Source organism: Elgaria multicarinata, chromosome 5 (genome assembly GCF_023053635.1).
Source record: "Elgaria multicarinata webbii isolate HBS135686 ecotype San Diego chromosome 5, rElgMul1.1.pri, whole genome shotgun sequence".
Classification (NCBI taxonomy): domain Eukaryota; kingdom Metazoa; phylum Chordata; class Lepidosauria; order Squamata; family Anguidae; genus Elgaria; species Elgaria multicarinata.
Window position 1 is genome coordinate 133,199,085 of NC_086175.1, and position 16,855 is coordinate 133,215,939.

General features: G+C 45.2%; 1 protein-coding gene across 2 annotated transcripts; it reads left to right on the plus strand.

Moving 5' to 3' along the window:
• Positions 1 to 1,605: 1,605 nt before the first annotated feature.
• Positions 1,606 to 13,750, plus strand: UCP3 (uncoupling protein 3). 2 transcript variants are annotated; one of them, XM_063127279.1, is made up of 8 exons: positions 1,606 to 1,767; positions 5,592 to 5,865; positions 7,292 to 7,502; positions 9,426 to 9,623; positions 9,735 to 9,836; positions 10,895 to 11,075; positions 11,672 to 12,160; positions 13,601 to 13,673. In XM_063127279.1, exons 2-7 carry the CDS (start codon positions 5,740 to 5,742, stop codon positions 11,784 to 11,786), a joined length of 933 nt encoding a protein of 310 aa, XP_062983349.1. In that variant the 5' UTR covers positions 1,606 to 1,767; positions 5,592 to 5,739; the 3' UTR covers positions 11,787 to 12,160; positions 13,601 to 13,673. The 2 variants fall into 2 exon arrangements, with proteins under 2 accessions (XP_062983349.1, XP_062983350.1); XM_063127280.1 differs by lacking the exon at positions 11,672 to 12,160 and having other exon boundaries at positions 13,601 to 13,750.
• The last annotated feature ends 3,105 nt before the right edge of the window (positions 13,751 to 16,855 follow it).

Below are 16,855 nucleotides of genomic sequence, written 5' to 3' on the forward strand. Positions count from 1 at the left end.
TCAAACTCCCAGAGTGCAGGACACGGAATAACGGGCTCAAGTTAAAGGAAGCCAGATTCCAGCTGGACATCAGGAAAAACTTCCTGACTGTTAGAGCAGTACGACAATGGAATCAGTTACCTAGGGAGGTTGTGGGCTCTCCCGCACTAGACACCTTCAAGAGGCAGCCGGACAACCATCTGTCAGGGATGCTTTAGGGTGGATTCCTGCATTGAGCAGGGGGTTGGACTCGATGGCCTTGTAGGCCCCTTCCAACTCTGCTATTCTATGATTCTATGATGTTACTGGCCAACCTAAGGTGACTGAAGAGCTCTCCTTCACTCTCTGCCCGATTCCCACCCTACTCCGGCAAGAAATTTTGCAGGTCACATTGCACCTCCCTTAAGAGTCGTCCCCCCATAAATACCTCTGGTGTTTTTGCCAAAGAGGGAATTCAGATTTTTTTGCTTTGAAGACGTGTCTGGTGAAATGTTGGTGCCAACTTTAATCCACACACACCCCCTCTCATGTTGAATGAGGAAAAATGGAGGAAAATGGAGGAAAAACTGCACAAAAACTGGAAACACAGTTAAACAATGGGGTGGACAAAGGGAAGAGACTAGGGTAGGGTGACCATATAAAAAGGAGGACAGGGCTCCTGTATCTTTAACAGTTGTATTGAAAAGGGAATTTCAGCAGGTGTCATTTGTAGATATGGAGAACCTGGTGAAATTCCCTCTTCATCACAACAGTTAAAGCTGCAGGAGCTATACTAGAGTGACCAGATTTAAAAGAGGGCAGGTCTCCTGCAGCTTTCACTGGTGTGATGAAGAGGAGATTTCACCAGGTTCTCCATATATACAAATGGCACCTGCTGAAATTCCCTTTTCAATACAACTGTTAAAGATACAGGAGCCCTGTTCTCCTTTTCATATGGTCACTCTAGGCTAGGGGAAGGGGCTATCTGGGGAACCCCCAGAGGGCCTGAGGTTATGAACCCCTTCCCTAAGCAGAGGCATGTGTAGCGCGACCCTATGGAAAGGAGTACAGGGCTCCTGTATCTTTCACAGTTCCATAGATAAGGGAATTTCAGCAGGTGTCATTTGTATGCATGCAGCACCTGGTGGAATTCCCTCTTCATCACAACAGTTAAAGCTACAGGAGCCCTGCCCTCTTTTGTATCTGGTCACTCTAGTATAGGGCATTTCGCCAGGTGCAGCATGCATAGAAATGATGGCTGCTGAAATGTCCTTTTCAATACAACTGTTAAAGATACAGGAGCCCTGTCCTCCTTTCCATAGGGTCACCCTAGGCATGGGGAAGATGCACTCCAGCGTTGGGGACATGTTTGGTAATGCAAACTCAACCCACCCCACCAATGGTACATTCACAAAGTGGAAAATACCGGGTACATCCTGAGAATATTACCTAAATGTAAATAGCCCAGCTCTATTTTAAGCCAGTAGTCTGGGGGCGGGGAAGGGGGGAAATCTGTGTACTTGGACTGACTGACCCTGCGACACGATCTCTGTTTTCATCCGTCTGCATTCATCCAAAATGCCAGCCTGTCAGACCTTATAAATGGGGGCCCAGACAAGATGCCGAGTAGACTGCCAACAGATGCCTGAGCTGAACGGAAATCGGAAAACTCTCGCTACTGCTGCTGCAACGTTTGCTCTCATCGTCAATTTCTTAGCCATTTATTTACAGTATTTATATATCGCTTTTCAGCAGGAATACTCTCAGAGCGGCTCACGAGGAATTCAAGGAGATAATATCCGGGGCAAAGTAAGGAATGTTTATGTTCTTTGCTGTTGGGTGGGTTATTTGGCTGAATGATAAAATCTTCAGGCTAGAGAACAAAGCCGTTTTAATACAGGATACAATCTAAAGGTTTTACTATGTAGGGTGACCCTATGAAAAGGAGGACAGGGCTCCTGTATCTTTAACTCTGATGCCATGTTTCTCGCCTGCCCAAGGGCCTCTACTTCCCTTGCTCGGCTTCGTCCACTTTCTTCTGCTGCCCCTTACGCCTGGAACGCTCTTCCAGAACATTTGAGAACTACAAGTTCAATCGCAGCTTTTAAAGCTCAACTAAAAACTTTTCTTTTTCCTAAAGCTTTTAAAACTTGATGTTGTGTGGACTTTATACTGTTAGTTTTACCCTACCCTGTGCCTGTTTGCATTCTCTTCCCCTCCTTATTGTTTTACTATGATTTTATTAGATTGTAAGCCTATGTGGCAGGGTCTTGCTATTTACTGTTTTACTCTGTACAGCACCATGTACATTGATGGTGCTATATAAATAATAATAATAATAATAATAATAATAATAATAATAATTGTATTGAAAAGGGAATTTCTGCAGGTGTCGTTTGTATATATGGGGAACCTGGGGGAATTCCCTCTTCATCACAGCAGTTAAAGCTGCAGGTGCCCTGCCCTCTTTTAAAATGGTCACTCTAGTATAGCTCCTGCACTTTAACTGTTGTGATGAAGAGGGAATTTCTCCAGGTTCTCCATATCTACAAATGACACCTGCTGAACTTCCCTTTTACATGCAACTGTTACAAATACAGGAGCCCTGTCCTCCTTTTCATATGGTCACCCTATATTATGCAGGTGGTTGTAGGCCATTTCAGACCCTGGGCTGCTTACATCTCCCCCAGTAGGGTGACCATATGAAAAGGAGGGCAGGGGTCCTGTATCTTTAACAGTTGTATTGAAAAGGGAATTTCAGCAGGTGTTATTTGTATATATGGAGAACCTGGTGAAATCCCCTCTTCACCACCACAGTTAAAGCCGCAGGTGCCCTGCCCTCTTTTAAATCTGGTTACTCTAGCATAGCTCCTGCAGCTTTAACTGCTGTGATGAAGAGGGAATTTCACCAGGTTCTCCATGTGTACAAATGACACCTGCTGAACTTTTCTATGCAACTGTTAAAGATACGGGAGCCCTGTTACGTCCACAGGATCGCACTCCTATACTGTATTCTTAGGTGCGCTTACCTAGGAGTAACTTCCGTTGGACTCAATGGGATTCACTTTGGAATGGATATGTATAGGATTGCACTGTAACTCAGCTGTGCTTCTGCAATGTGCCCATTGTTAGCAGTTCTGTCCTGGGAGCCTTAAAAACAGGACACTGCAGTTTGAAGCTTACAATATTATTTATTTATTTATTTATTTATTTATTTATTTATTTATTTATTCATTGCACTTATATACCGCTCCCATAGCCAGGGTTCTCCGGGCGGTTTACAGAGGTTAACATCTCAGTTCATGTGCAGGCAACCAGCCCCACTCGCCTTTAATTCCTCCTCCCTAGAGTGCCCCCTGTATTCTTAGTCTGCCATGAAACCCAAGTAGCTAGTCCTCAGGAATAATGGATATAGAAGGGACCCATCATAAACATGAATCTAGAACAGTGGAGGCTGGTGTCACCAATGTCAGTGGGGTGGTGATTCCACTCCACTCTAAAAGAGCTATCCAAGTTATGAAGCAAAGCACTTTGGAGAGCTCCCTTAGGGTTCTGACAAAGCTAGAGTGGATTCATTGCCCCACCGACATCGGAGCCACCAGCCTCCACTGCTCTAGAGATGTTTTTCCTTGATGGGCATCCTGGTTATGATCCATTTTGTTTGTTCCTGCTCCCTGGTCCCATTATTATTATTATTATTATTATTATTATTATTATTATTAATTGCATTTGTATACTGCCCCATAGACGAAGCTCTCTGGGAGGTTTACAGCACTGGAATTCTATAATGCACACTCAAGATTGAAGACACCACTGTGTTATTCCCATCTTTGGAGCCAATAATTCTGTGCTTCTCCAACTTCCATAGTTATGTGCAAGGGGTGTGCCCGGTGTGCCCAGGCACACCCTAATGTCTGAAGCAATATTTATTTATTTATTACATTTTTATGCCGCCCAATAGCCGAAGCTCTCTGGCCAGTTCATAAGCATCTCAATCCTCCCAGAGTGCAGGACACGGAATAACGGGCTCAAGTTAAAGGAAGCCAGATTCCGGCTGGACAGCAGGAAAAACTTCCTGACTGTTAGAGCAGTACGACAATGGAATCAGTTACCTAGGGAGGTTGTGGGCTCTCTTCCACACTAGAGGCCTTCAAGAGGCAGCTGGACAACCATCTGTCAGGGATGCTTTAGGGTGGATTCCTGCATTGAGCAGGGGGTTGGACTCGATGGCCTTGTAGGCCCCTTCCAACTCTGCTATTCTGTGATTCTATACATCCCAGGTGACTTGGGACAAAATGCTGCTTGCTTTGACGAACCACCCGCTCACCCAGACATATTTCTGTGTCTTTCCACCATCTCACAAGTTCTGCCCTGCTCAGAAAGAGCAATTTCTTTATTTTGCATGTGAAAACAAAACAGGGTTGGAGTCGTATTTTTAGACAGACTTAGAGGAACTTAGATCTCACTCAGTTTAATATGTCTACCCTGGGATGACTAAATCCGGAAAACCAACCCATGGTCACCGCCATCGTCATCGTTGTGATCATGATCTTCCCCTTTCTTTGAATATGGGCATGACGTTATAATAGGAGGAGTTAGCAGGGAGGGGGAAGACCAAAGGAGCAGAGACCAGCTTTGCATCCTGGAAGCCCCTGGTTCAACCCCAGCATCTCCAGGATCAAACAGCAAGTGTTGGGAGAGACCCCCCTCCTCTGCCAGAACCCCTGGAGAGATGCTGTCGGTCCTTATAAACATCTGTAGATGGAATAATTTGCAAGGGGAGGCAGCTTCATATGTTCATATCAACACTCTACCGCTACATATAAACTGGAGCGCTGGGCTGAGAACAACAGAATGGAATTTAATAGGGATAAATGCCAAGTTCTACAGCTAGGAAAGAGAAACCAAATGCACAGTTGCAAGATGGGGGATACTTGGCTCAGCAATACTACAAGCGAGAGGATCTTGGGATTGTTGTAGATCGCAAGCTGAATATGAGCCAACAGTGTGATATGGCTGCAAGAAAGGCCAATGCTATTTGGGGCTGCATTAATAGAAGTATAGCTTCCAAATCACGTGAGGTACTGGTTCCTCTCTATTTGGAAATGGTTGGGCCTCATCTAGAGTATTGTGTCCAGTTCTGGGCACCACACTTCAAGAAGGATGCAGACAAGCTGGAGCATGTTCAGAAGAGGGCAACGAGGATGATCAGGGGACTGGAAACAAAACCCTATGAGGGGAGACTGAAAGAACTGGGCATGTTTAGCCTGGAGAAGAGAAGATGGAGGGGAGACATGAGAGCACTCTTCAAATACTTAAAAGGTTGTCACACAGAGGGGGGCCAGGATCTCTTCTCAATCCTCCCAGAGTGCAGGACACGGAATAACGGGCTCAAGTTTCAGGAAGCCAGATTTTGAGTGAACATCAGGAAAAGCTTCCTGACTTAGAGCGGTACAACAATGGAACCAATTACCTAGGGAGGCCGTGGGCTCTCCCACCCTAGAGGCCTTCAAGAGGCAGTTGGACAACCATCTGTCAGGGATGCTTTAGGGTGGATTCCTGCATTGATCAGGGGGTTGGACTCAATGGCCTTAGAGGCCCTTTCCAACTCTACGATTCTATGTTTCCCTTAGGTCTGGATCCAGTGAAAATTATCACCATCACCTTCTCTCAGGCTCATCTATCCTCAGCAAGGACAAAGCTGTTTCACGCTCAGCAGTCACAGCTTGAATGTAGCTTCAAAAGGCGTTCCTCTTTCTGGAGCTGAAACTCAAGAGCAGAATGGTTGGCTTGAAGCCCACGGATATTCCCCCATCAGCAACCATCAAATTTCTCAGCGCTGGGACGGCAGCGTGCGTGGCCGACCTCTGCACCTTCCCCTTGGACACGGCGAAAGTCAGGCTCCAGGTGAGTTTGGCCTGGAGGGGCATCGTCCCTGCCTCTGCTCTGGTGAACCTGGGGGAGGGGACGGGAAACCAAATTGACTTTGGGAACTGTAAGGCTGATGCGGGGAGGCCCATTTCGGAGTGCCGCCAAAAATGGGCACTGATAGCTGCTCTTGGTGTTAATCAAAGGTTCAGTTTAGAACCAAGTGGTTTAAGAAGTTACCACAACAGTCGAAAACTGGGAGCAGGAATCACTCCTCAACGTGCCTGCCAAGCAAGGATATAATAATATATTTTATTTATTTATTTATTTATTTATTACATTTTTATACCGCCCAATAGTCGAAGCTCTCTGGGCGGTTCACAAAAATTAAAACCATCATAAAACAACCAACAGGTTAAAAACACAAATACAAAATAGAGTATCAAAAGCACAACCAGGATAAAAACCACGCAGCAAAATTGATATAAGATTGAAATACAGAGTTAGAACAGTAAAATTTAAATTTAAGTTAAAATTAAGTGTTGAAATACTGAGAAAATAGAAAGGTCTTCAGCTGGCGACGAAAGGAGTACAGTGTAGGCGCCAGGCGGACCTCTCTGGGGAGCTCGTTCCACAGCCGGGGTGCCACAGCGGAGAAAGCCCTCCTCCTAGTATTTATATATTTGTGACATCACCCCCTCACACACCAGGCTTTGACGCGCACACCTCCCTCAGGCTAAGCACCACCACTTAAATATCTCAGGAAGGGGTAAAAAGGAAAGTATAACCTTTCCCTTATAGCAGAGGGAAAAGGTAAGGAGATTTGGAAAAGGCTTTTCTGTGAATATAGCAGGCTGGAGGTTTAATGTAAAGTGTTTATTTATGAACCAATAGAGCAGGAGACACAGCCAAACTGACACGTGGTTTTATGGTAGCAAAATAAAGAAAATGTTTATTGTAGCTTACAGTTCCTAGTTCCTTTGAATTATATTCCAATCCTGCCTATTCTGAAGAATACTGGTAGTAACCAATCTAATAATAACAATCCTTAGTCCCTATGATCTTATTTTCACTCACTCCTCACACAACTGCTGACGAGAAATCACTCCGCTAAACACATCTACCCTCCAAAGCCCATCATCCACCGAACCCCTCAGACCACTCAGCACCCCCTATATATAGACTCCTCCCCCTTTTCCACAGCATCATCAGGCCACACCCACTCAGTCCCACATTCCGCACTCTCTAGACATACTCACAACAGACATACCTAAGGGAATAGAAATGTGGGTAATGCCACAATATTTATTTATTTATTTATTTATTCGATCCAAAGGGAGAGGCGGGTAAGAAATAATTAAATATAGTAGTAGTAGTAGTAGTAGTTGATGTTGTAGATGGGTCCCTGTGAATGCCCTGAGTAACTGCCCATTACTCATAATAACCATCTCAATTTCTTTTGAAGATTCAAGGGGAATCAAAAGCGTCCAGGGCAGCGAAGAATGTCACGTACAAGGGGGTCTTTGGGACCATAACGACCATGGTGAAGATGGAAGGACCCAAGAGCCTCTACAACGGCCTCGTGGCCGGCCTCCAGCGCCAAATGAGCTTCGCCTCCATCCGCATCGGGCTGTACGACTCGGTGAAGCAGTTCTACACTCCCAAAGGGTCAGACAGTACGTTCATTGCCGCCGGAGACAAATCCCAGCTTCAATTATAAGCCAACGGCCCTGGAGGCTGGGCCCCCCGATTTCGGTGGGGCTGTGAATCCATTCTGGGTTCCAGTTGGAAACCACCAGGACTCTAAAGGACTCTAAAGGAGCTGCCGTCAATGCTTGAAAGCTATCCTTAAAATATGAACAGCATCTTGGGTGACTCTCTGGTTCTGATTGAAACCCAGAATGGATTCACAGCCCCACCAAAATCAGAGCCACCAGGCTCTATTGGCTGATGGGATCTGAGCTAGTGGTGAGCGACCAAGAAGGAGATCTTGGCGTTGTGGTGGAAAAGCTCGATGGAAATGCCGACCCTGTGTATGACTGCAATGAAAAAGGCAAACTCCATGTTAGGCATAATTTGGAAAGGAATTGAGTATAAAACTGCCCTTATACAAATCGATGGTGCGACCACACTTAGAATACTGTGCACGTATCTGGTCACCTCACCTAAAAAAGGATATTATAGAGCTGGAAAAAGTGCAGAAAAGGGCAACTAAAATGATCAAGGACCTGGAGTGTCTCTCTTATGAAGGAAGATTACAACAGCTGGGATTGTTTAGCTTGGAAAAAAGGAGGCTAAGGGGAGACGTGATGGAGGTGTACAAAATGATGCATGGTATGGAGAATGTGGAGAGGAAGACATTTTTCTCCCTCTCTCAAAATACTAGAACCCAGTGGGGTCCATCCCATGAAGCTGATTGGTGGGAGGTCCAGGTCAAACAAAAGGAAATACTTCTTCACACAGCGCAGAGTTAAACTCACTACCACGAGATGCAGTGATGGCCACCAATTTGGATGGCTTTAAAAGGGGGTTGGATATATTCCTGGAGGAGAAAGCTATCAATGGCTACTAGCCCTGATGGCCACCTCCAATATCAGAGACCGTGTACAGCTATTGCTGGGGAACATGGGTAGAAGGGTGCTGTTGCACCCAAGTCCTGCTTTTGGGTTTCCTGTGGGCAGCTGGTTGGCCCCTGTGTGAACAGAGTGCTGGACTAGATGGACCCTTGGCCTGATCCAGCATCAGGGCTCTTCTGATGTTCTTATGATGGGAATCTCATTCACAAACATAGGGCGCTCCCACCAACAGAACCATCCTGGGCTATTAGCAGCAATCCATCTAACAGTCAGCAGTGAAATGGTGGAGGAGATGGCAAAGGAACTGGAACGTGGTGGAGATGTAACATTGAGATCAATACAGAATAATCTATAATAATCTAATAAATGGCTTGGGACTGCAATACCTGATGGAACGCCTCTCCCGACATGAACCTACCCGTACACTGCGCTCAACATCTAAGGTCCTCCTCCGAGTGCCTACTCCGAGGGAAGCTCAGAGGATGGCAACAAGGGAGAGGGCCTTTTCGGTGGTGGCCCCCCGGCTGTGGAATGATCCCCCCCCCGATGAGGCTCGCCTGGCGCCAACATTGTTATCTTTTTGGCGCCAGGTTGAACGGCATTGAACAACGCTAGGTTTGTTCTCTAACGGACCCCAGAACTCTTGTTTTTAAATGGATACCGTTGTTTTTTATACTGTTGTTTTTATGTCTTTTAAATTTTGTATACTTTTAATGTTTATTGTTTTTAGCTTTTGTGAACTGCCCAGAGAGCTTCGGCTGTGGGGCGGTATATAAATGCAATATTTATTTATTTATTTATTTATTTATTTATTTATTACACTTATATACTGCACCCATAGCCAGGGCTCTCTGGGTCGTTTACAGAAATTCTAAAATTAAGATAAAAACGAGTATAAATAAATAAATAAATAAATAAAAATTATAAATAATAATATTAATAATAATTAATTAATTAATTAATTAATAATATCTCTGTCTCTCTCTCTGTCTCTCTGTCTCTCTCTCTGACTCTCTCTCTCAGATGCCAGCATCCTCACCCGGTTGCTTGCTGGCTGTACCACCGGAGCTATGGCTGTAACTTGCGCCCAGCCTACTGATGTGGTTAAAGTGCGCTTCCAAGCACACATCAGGGTGGTAGGTGGACCCAAGAAGTACAACGGTACCGTAGACGCCTACCGAACCATTGCTAGGGAAGAAGGAGTCAGAGGCCTCTGGAAAGGTATAGCGTCCCCATCCGTTCCTTTTCTGCAGCACCCGGAGAGCCATTGGAATCCACCTTCGGGGTCAGGGATCTCCACCATTAACCCTTTGCTTCTCCCCTTCCTTGCAGGAACTTTGCCCAACATCACCCGCAACGCCATCGTGAACTGCGGCGAGATGGTGACCTATGACCTCATCAAGGAAGCGCTGCTGAAATATCAACTTATGACAGGTAAGGAGACTTCCTCGCCCAAAACCCTCGAAGGAAGCTTCTAGCCTAGGTCTGCTCAGGGAGCCAGTTGTGCAGTCTTAGAGACTCTGGAGCCTCCGGCCGTCTAGCGTCTTCAGGGCAGAGGCAAGACTGGAACCAGTGACCCAGTCCCGCTTTGAGGACTGCAGCAAATACGAAATGTACAGAGATCAGGAATGGCGAAGTATTTACAGGTTAAGGACCTGTTTGGAAAAAGAAGAACAGTAACAGAGGATAAAATATCAGAGAAACAACAGGGAAAGCAAACTAACTGTTTGCTCATTTTACTGGTCAGATTGACCCTAATTAAACAACACGCTAAGCCACGGTGGTTTATTTTATTTATTTATTTATTTATTTATTTATTTATTACATTTTTATACCGCCCAATAGCCGAAGCCACCACTGCCAAGCGGCCCCCGAGACCTCCTCCGAAATGAAATGCGGCCCTCGGGCTGAAAGTGGTTCAACACCCCTGAGTTAAGGGGAGTTTGAGAGAATAATCGTGGAACAACAATGCCAGAACCAAATCGGGAATTGACGTGGTCCAAGCAGCTGTTAAGAACCACGTCAATGTAAAAATCCGTTATTAAGCTCGTATATAGGTGGCACCACGTGGCGGGGAGATTACACCACGTAAACCGAGAGCCGTCACTGAAGAGAATGTCATTGTTTATTTATTTATTGCATTTATAGCCCACCTTTCTTCCTCCTTGAGGAACCCAAGGCAGCGTACATAATCCTCCTTCTCCTCTCCATGTTATCCTCGCAACAACAACCCTGTGCGGTAGGTTGGGCCGAGAGTCTGTGACTGGCCCAACGTCACCCAGTGAGCTCCCGTGGCTGAGTGGGGACTAGAACCCAAATCTCCCAACTCCCAGTCCAACGCTCTAACCACTACACCACACTGGCTCTCACCACACGCATTCCAGGGGAACAGTGATTCATGTGTGTCGGAAAAGCTCTCTAAGGCAAGAGTTCTCCCGATTTTGGCTGCCGCAGACCTTTAACTTTTCGCGTCCATCCGTTGCCACCAACAGACAATTTCCCTTGCCATTTCGTCGCCGCCTTTGGAGCTGGTTTCTGCGCGACGGTGGTGGCATCGCCTGTGGACGTGGTCAAAACGAGATACATGAACTCCAGGCCAGAACAGTACAAGAACGCCCTGAATTGCACGCTGACCATGGTGCTGAAGGAGGGACCCACCGCTTTTTACAAAGGGTAAAGGAGATTTATTTATTTATTTATTTATTTAAAACATTTATATCCCGCCCTATATCATTAAGATCTCAGAGCGGCGTACAGATAAAAACATACAGCATAAAACTGTATAAAAGTAAGTCTTACTTTGCCAAGGGCAGTTCTCTGTTTTGGAGAGATGGCAGAGGAGTGTCCTCTGTTTTCAAGGCATCCTGTATTTGATGGGCGGTCCAGTCCAGCTCCGGTTTAAAGTCCATGAACCCTAAGGAGGGAGAGTAGGCCAAGATTTTGAAGTTGCTCACCATCAGTTAGCCCCTGGAATGCAGGCTGAGCAGGCAGACAGGTCCCCCAGTCAGTCTTCTTCACTATGGTGAGATTAATTAATTAATTGCATGTTTATACTGCCCAACAGCCAAGGCTCTCTGGGCACTTCACAATTAATTCATTTCATTGATCATTCTTCTTTCTGGATTTGCACCTGTACAGAGATATTTGCATACGCCAATGTTACACAAATCGATCGCCTCCTTTTTTGTGATGCCGTTCCTCTTTTCTGGCCACGCGCCAGCGGCCCACCCTAGCAAGAGTCTCACTGGATTTCTTTCCTTCCCCCCCAGTTTCATTCCTTCGTTCCTGCGGCTGGGATCGTGGAACGTGGTGATGTTTGTGTCTTTTGAGCAGCTGAAAAGAATGATGGTGCTGGCCCAGGTAGCCTGGGAATCCCCGTTCTGAAACTGCACCTTGCCTCCGGGACGGGAAGGTGGATCACACCAGGGACTCCCCGAGAGAAACACAGAGGAGGAAAACGCAAGAAGCAACTTGGGAGGGGATGTTTTTACGAACCTTTGTTGTCGTGGCGGCAAGATGCAAATATCAATTATATTAATTGCTTCGATATGGGTTAGATATGGCCCCAACGATGCATAATACTTAAGCTAAGAAAAAGGAGGCTTTAAAAAGGCACCAGTGAGGCCCGTCTGCCAAAACAACTGAAAAAACAAACCAATGGGGGATTACAGTTGGACTCCGATACCCACTTACTCCGAAGGTTCATCCAGATTTGGAAAGGATATCGCATGGATAGGTCAATAGATTCTAAACGATGGGTAAATATCAGTACATATATTCAACAGTGAATCTGAGTAACACTGTATTGTTGTTCTGGAGAGAAGGGAGGGGTGTGTGATTCACTCAGTCTTACTCCAGAGAAAGCTGCACGGTAATAGTAATGATGTAGTAAGCGGCAATTACTGCAGCCGAAACTCTCCTCACGGCCTGAGTTCGATCCCAGCGGAAGCTGGTTCTCAGGCAGCCGGCTCGGGTTGACTCAGCCTTCCATCCTCCCGAGGTCGGTAAAATGAGTAACCAGCTGTGACTGGGGAAGGCAATGGCAAACCACCCCGCTACAGAGTCTGCCAAGAAAACGTCAGCGAAAGCAGGCGTCCCTTTAGGAGTCAGTAATGACTCAAGTGCTTTGCACGAGAGGTCCCTTTCGTTTTTTTTCCTTTCCTTTTTAAAAATAAATAAATAAATAAATCCCAAAGTGGTTTACAAGATAAAGTCATGATCAAATACAATAAAACCAGTTGTTCAAATAGTAAAAGAATGATTTTTTTTAAAAAAAGTAATAAAATCTCATTAAAATGACCGGGGGTTGCTGACAATGCTGGCAGTCAGGGGAATGCCTGGGCAAAGAAGTGTGTCTTCAGTTGTTGGGGAAAACATGCTGCACTAGGAGCAGTGGAGGCTGGAAAGCGTGTCATTCCCCCCTTGCCATGCTAACGGCAGCTTTAAAGGGGAAAGCGTGTCATTCCTGGGCATCATAGAAAATTACAGAAAATTGCCCAGCACCCAGGATACAACAAAACCCGGAGAAATCCGGGGAAATCCTGACAGTTGGTCAGCCTAGGGGCATTGTCGTGTCTCTCAGAACGCTCGTACTTTCGATGGGAGGCAAAAGATAAGGCTTACTAAGTAATCCACAAAGCTTTTATTAAGCAACAAATGTCTCTTCAACCTGAATAGAGTCTACCTCTTTGAAACGACCCCATAGGCAAAACTATGCAAACTAAGCAAGACAATTGTCCGTTCAAGAAGAGAAAGAAGTTACTTCTCGAATGCTCGTAACTTCAAAGCGCCTGGTGTGGTGGTAGGTTCTGGCGTAATCTCTCCGATTTTCTCACGGCTTCTTTACGCGCCGTGCATTTCAGCTTCCTGCGGATCCTGGCATCAGTTAGTGTTTCGGAACGCTCGTCCCCGGAAGCACACTCACCTCCCACTGAGTGTGTAGGATTTGGCCTTGAGAAGATAAGCTCTGGAGGGGGCTGACTTCCAGCTGGGGAATCTCCTGTGAGAGCTTCCTCCCCCACTGGTACGGGCTGGCTGGTGTCTGGCGCTGCGTCTTCTAGGTCTGAATCTGATTCTGATTGATTACCTGAAACACCTTCTCCCGAAACAGGGACAGTAGGGTTAGACATGACACCGATCTGTGCTTATAGATTACCTTTTCCCCAAGGCTAACCCAAATTCTTTTCTCTCTTGTCTAGAGATGACATCCACAAATCAAAGAGCCTGCTCAAAACCAACCTGCTGAAATCCTGCTAGCAAATGAACTCACACTGTTTAGAAAGATAGATTGTATGAAAAAGCAACACCTCTCTCTCCCTCTCTTTCTCTCTCTGAGATCAAAACCCTTCCCATTTTTACAGTGTTCCCCCCTCCAATATATTGTTCTATTTTGCAGAATGCCTCTTTGAGATTTATATTGACATCACTTAATTCAGCAGCTGTCTCAGAATTTGGCTTTTTTTTTGCTCCAGCAGAATTTCTTATAAAATAGTATTTATTTATTTATTTATTTTAAAAAAGATTTTTTTGATTTAAAGAAAACAACCCTTCCCATATCATTGGGGCATCTTTTTAGTCAATCAGAAATCTCTGCAACTGATGAATCACTGATTAATTGAGTGAATCGTATTACCCATTTTATATACAATTCACCAGCTAGTTGATTTATTATTATGGCTTTGATAGACCCAGAAGGACCGCAAGGAATCCTGCAGCAGATACATCAAATGCGCAGGCATGTTTACGTGAATGCAAGTCTCATCGAACTCAATGGGGCTTCCTTTCTAGCGTATATCCTCAGGATCACAGATTTAATTCCCTGATTAAAAGCCAGAAAGTTGAACAAACTTTAAAAAACCAATCATATGCTAGTCTTATTATTTTTGTGACCAAAGCAATTTGTAAATTTTAGTTTGAAGCTCTTACTGTCTGCCACTGGTCATCAGTAGAGCCATTCCAACCTGTTAGAATGAGGGGAAAGTTACAAAAGTTTGTCCCCCGTGCTATTTAACATATACATGTACATGCGGTCATCCGGAGTTTTGGAGTGTGCTGTCATCAGTACGCTGATGACATGCAGCTCTACTTCTCCTTTTCATCTTCATCAGGTGGGGCTGTGGATGTGTTGAACCAGTGTCTGGCCATGACAATGGACTGGATGAGGGCTAATAAACTGAAACTCAATCCAGACAAGACTGAGATGCTGCTGGTGGGTGGTTCCTCTGACTGGATGGGGTGGGGTTCAACCGGTTCTGGATGGGGTTGCACTCCCCCTGAAGGAGCAGGTTCATAGCTTGGGGGTTCTCCTAGAACCATCTCTGTCACTTGACACCCAGGTGGCCTCGGTGGCATGGAGTGCCCTCTACCAACTCGGAGGGAAGCTTGGAGGATGGCAACAAGGGAGAGGGCCTTTTCGGTGGTGGCCCCCCGACTGTGGAATGATCTCCCCGATGAGGCTCGCCTGGCGCCAACATTGTTATCTCTCAGGCGCCAGATCAAGACTTTCCTCTTCTCCCAGGCATTTAAAGGCATTGAACGCTAAGTTTGCTTTTTAATGGACCCCAGAATTGTTGTTTTAAATGGATGCTGCTGTTTTTATACTGTTTTCATGTCTCTGATGGTTTTTAAATTTTGTATATTTTTAATGTTTACTGTTTCTAGCTTTTGTGAACCGCCCAGAGAGCTTCGGCTGTGGGGCGGTATATAAATGTAATTAAATAAATAAATAAATAAAAGCTGTGAAACAATCCAATGATTGGTCTTTGGGAAAAGGGGGTGTGGCTACGGGAAGGGTGTGGTCTAGGGGACCCTGGCGGGCTGCATAGAACCTGGATCTGAGGTTCTATGCTCTTGTCCTAGATCTATAGTCAGTGGAGGCTGGTGAATCAGCTCCGGATTTCAGTCCGAACAAACCAGAACTCTAAAGGAGCTATATAACACGCTTCACATCTTGCTTAGCTCATTTAGAGTTCTGACTGAAACCCGGAGTGGATTCACAACCCCACTAACTTCGGAGCCACCAGCCTCCATGGGTTATAGTAAGTACAAAAGACACATAACAGACACATGTCTGGTTTTGTTTGTATTTTATGCTTTTTATGGTTTTAAATTTTGTATATTTCTTTTTAATGTTCACTGTTTTTAACTTTTGTAAACCGCTCAGAGAGCTTCGGCTCTGGGGTGGTATATAAATGTAAATAATAATAATAATAATAATAATAATAATAATAATAATAACAACAACAACCACCACCACCACCACCACCACCACCACCACCACTTTGAAACATTTGAAAAAGCTCTTGACAGCCTTGTTCCCAGTCGGTTTTTATTTTCGCAATGCATAAGATGGTTTGTCAATGGGGAAAAGCAGCATTTGCATTTCATACAAAGGCATCCGGATCACCAGAAAAAAATAGCACAGAAAATATAATCATGGTCTAAAAACTTGAGTTGCTCTGTCTACTCTCTGATTTACAAGAATTCTGTTTAACTAGGCTGACCCTATGAAAAGGAGGACAGGGCTCCTGTATCTTTAACAGTTGCAGAGAAAAAGGAATTTCAGCAGGTGTCATTCCTATGCATGTAGCACCTGGCGAAATCCCCTCTTCATCACAATAATTAAAGCTGCAGGTACCCTGTCCTCTTTTGTATCTGATCAAGAGGGAAGGGCTCCTGCAGCTTTAACTGCTGTGATGAAGAGGGAATTTCACCAGGTGCTGCATGCATAAGAATGACACCTGCTGAAATTCCCTTTTCTATGCAACTGCTAAAGATATAGGAGCCCTGCCCTCCTTTCCATAGGGTCACCCTAGTTTAACTTGGGTGATTCTGAAGTCAGAAGAATCTTTTAATTTAAGAGTGGTAATGTTTTTTCTGAGCCAAACATTCCCAAAGATTAAAAAAATCTCATTCCGTGTGATTCATTAAAGTACCGTGACCCTATGGAAAGGAGGACAGGGCTCCTGTATCTTTAGCAGTTGCATAGATAAGGGAATTTCAGCAGGTGTCCTTTGTATGCATGTGAAATTTGTGAAATTCCCCCCTTTATCACAACATTTAAAGCTGCAGGAGCTAAACTAGCATTACCAGATGCAAAAGAGGGCAGGGCTCCTGCAGCTTTAACTGTTATGATGAAGAGGGGATTTCACCAGGTGCTGCATGCATACAGATGACACCTGCTGAAATTCCCTTTTCTATGCAACTGTTAAAGATACAGGAGCCCTGTCCTCCTTTTCATAGGGTCATCCTATGTTTCCCCCCACCCTTCACTTTGTGGACAAAAAATTGGTGGAATCCATTGGCTGACTGGAGGTTTTCTTTATGGCACTTCATAATAACAAATTATATTTAGGGAGCAACCCTGAGCATGTTAAGACAACAAAGTGTCCTGGCCAGGGCATGCTCGTAGTTGTAGGACTTTTTCCTGTCTGAACAGGCATCGGATGGCATCC

Excerpts from the sequence above, each read along its gene's own strand:
- UCP3 (XM_063127279.1), top strand. The coding sequence starts at position 5,740 with ATGGTTGGCTTGAAGCCCACGGATATTCCCCCATCAGCAACCATCAAA. Across the intron at positions 5,866-7,291 it reads CGGCGAAAGTCAGGCTCCAG|ATTCAAGGGGAATCAAAAGC; the intron begins GTGAGTTTGGCC and ends TTTCTTTTGAAG. Across the intron at positions 9,624-9,734 it reads AGTCAGAGGCCTCTGGAAAG|GAACTTTGCCCAACATCACC; the intron begins GTATAGCGTCCC and ends CCTTCCTTGCAG.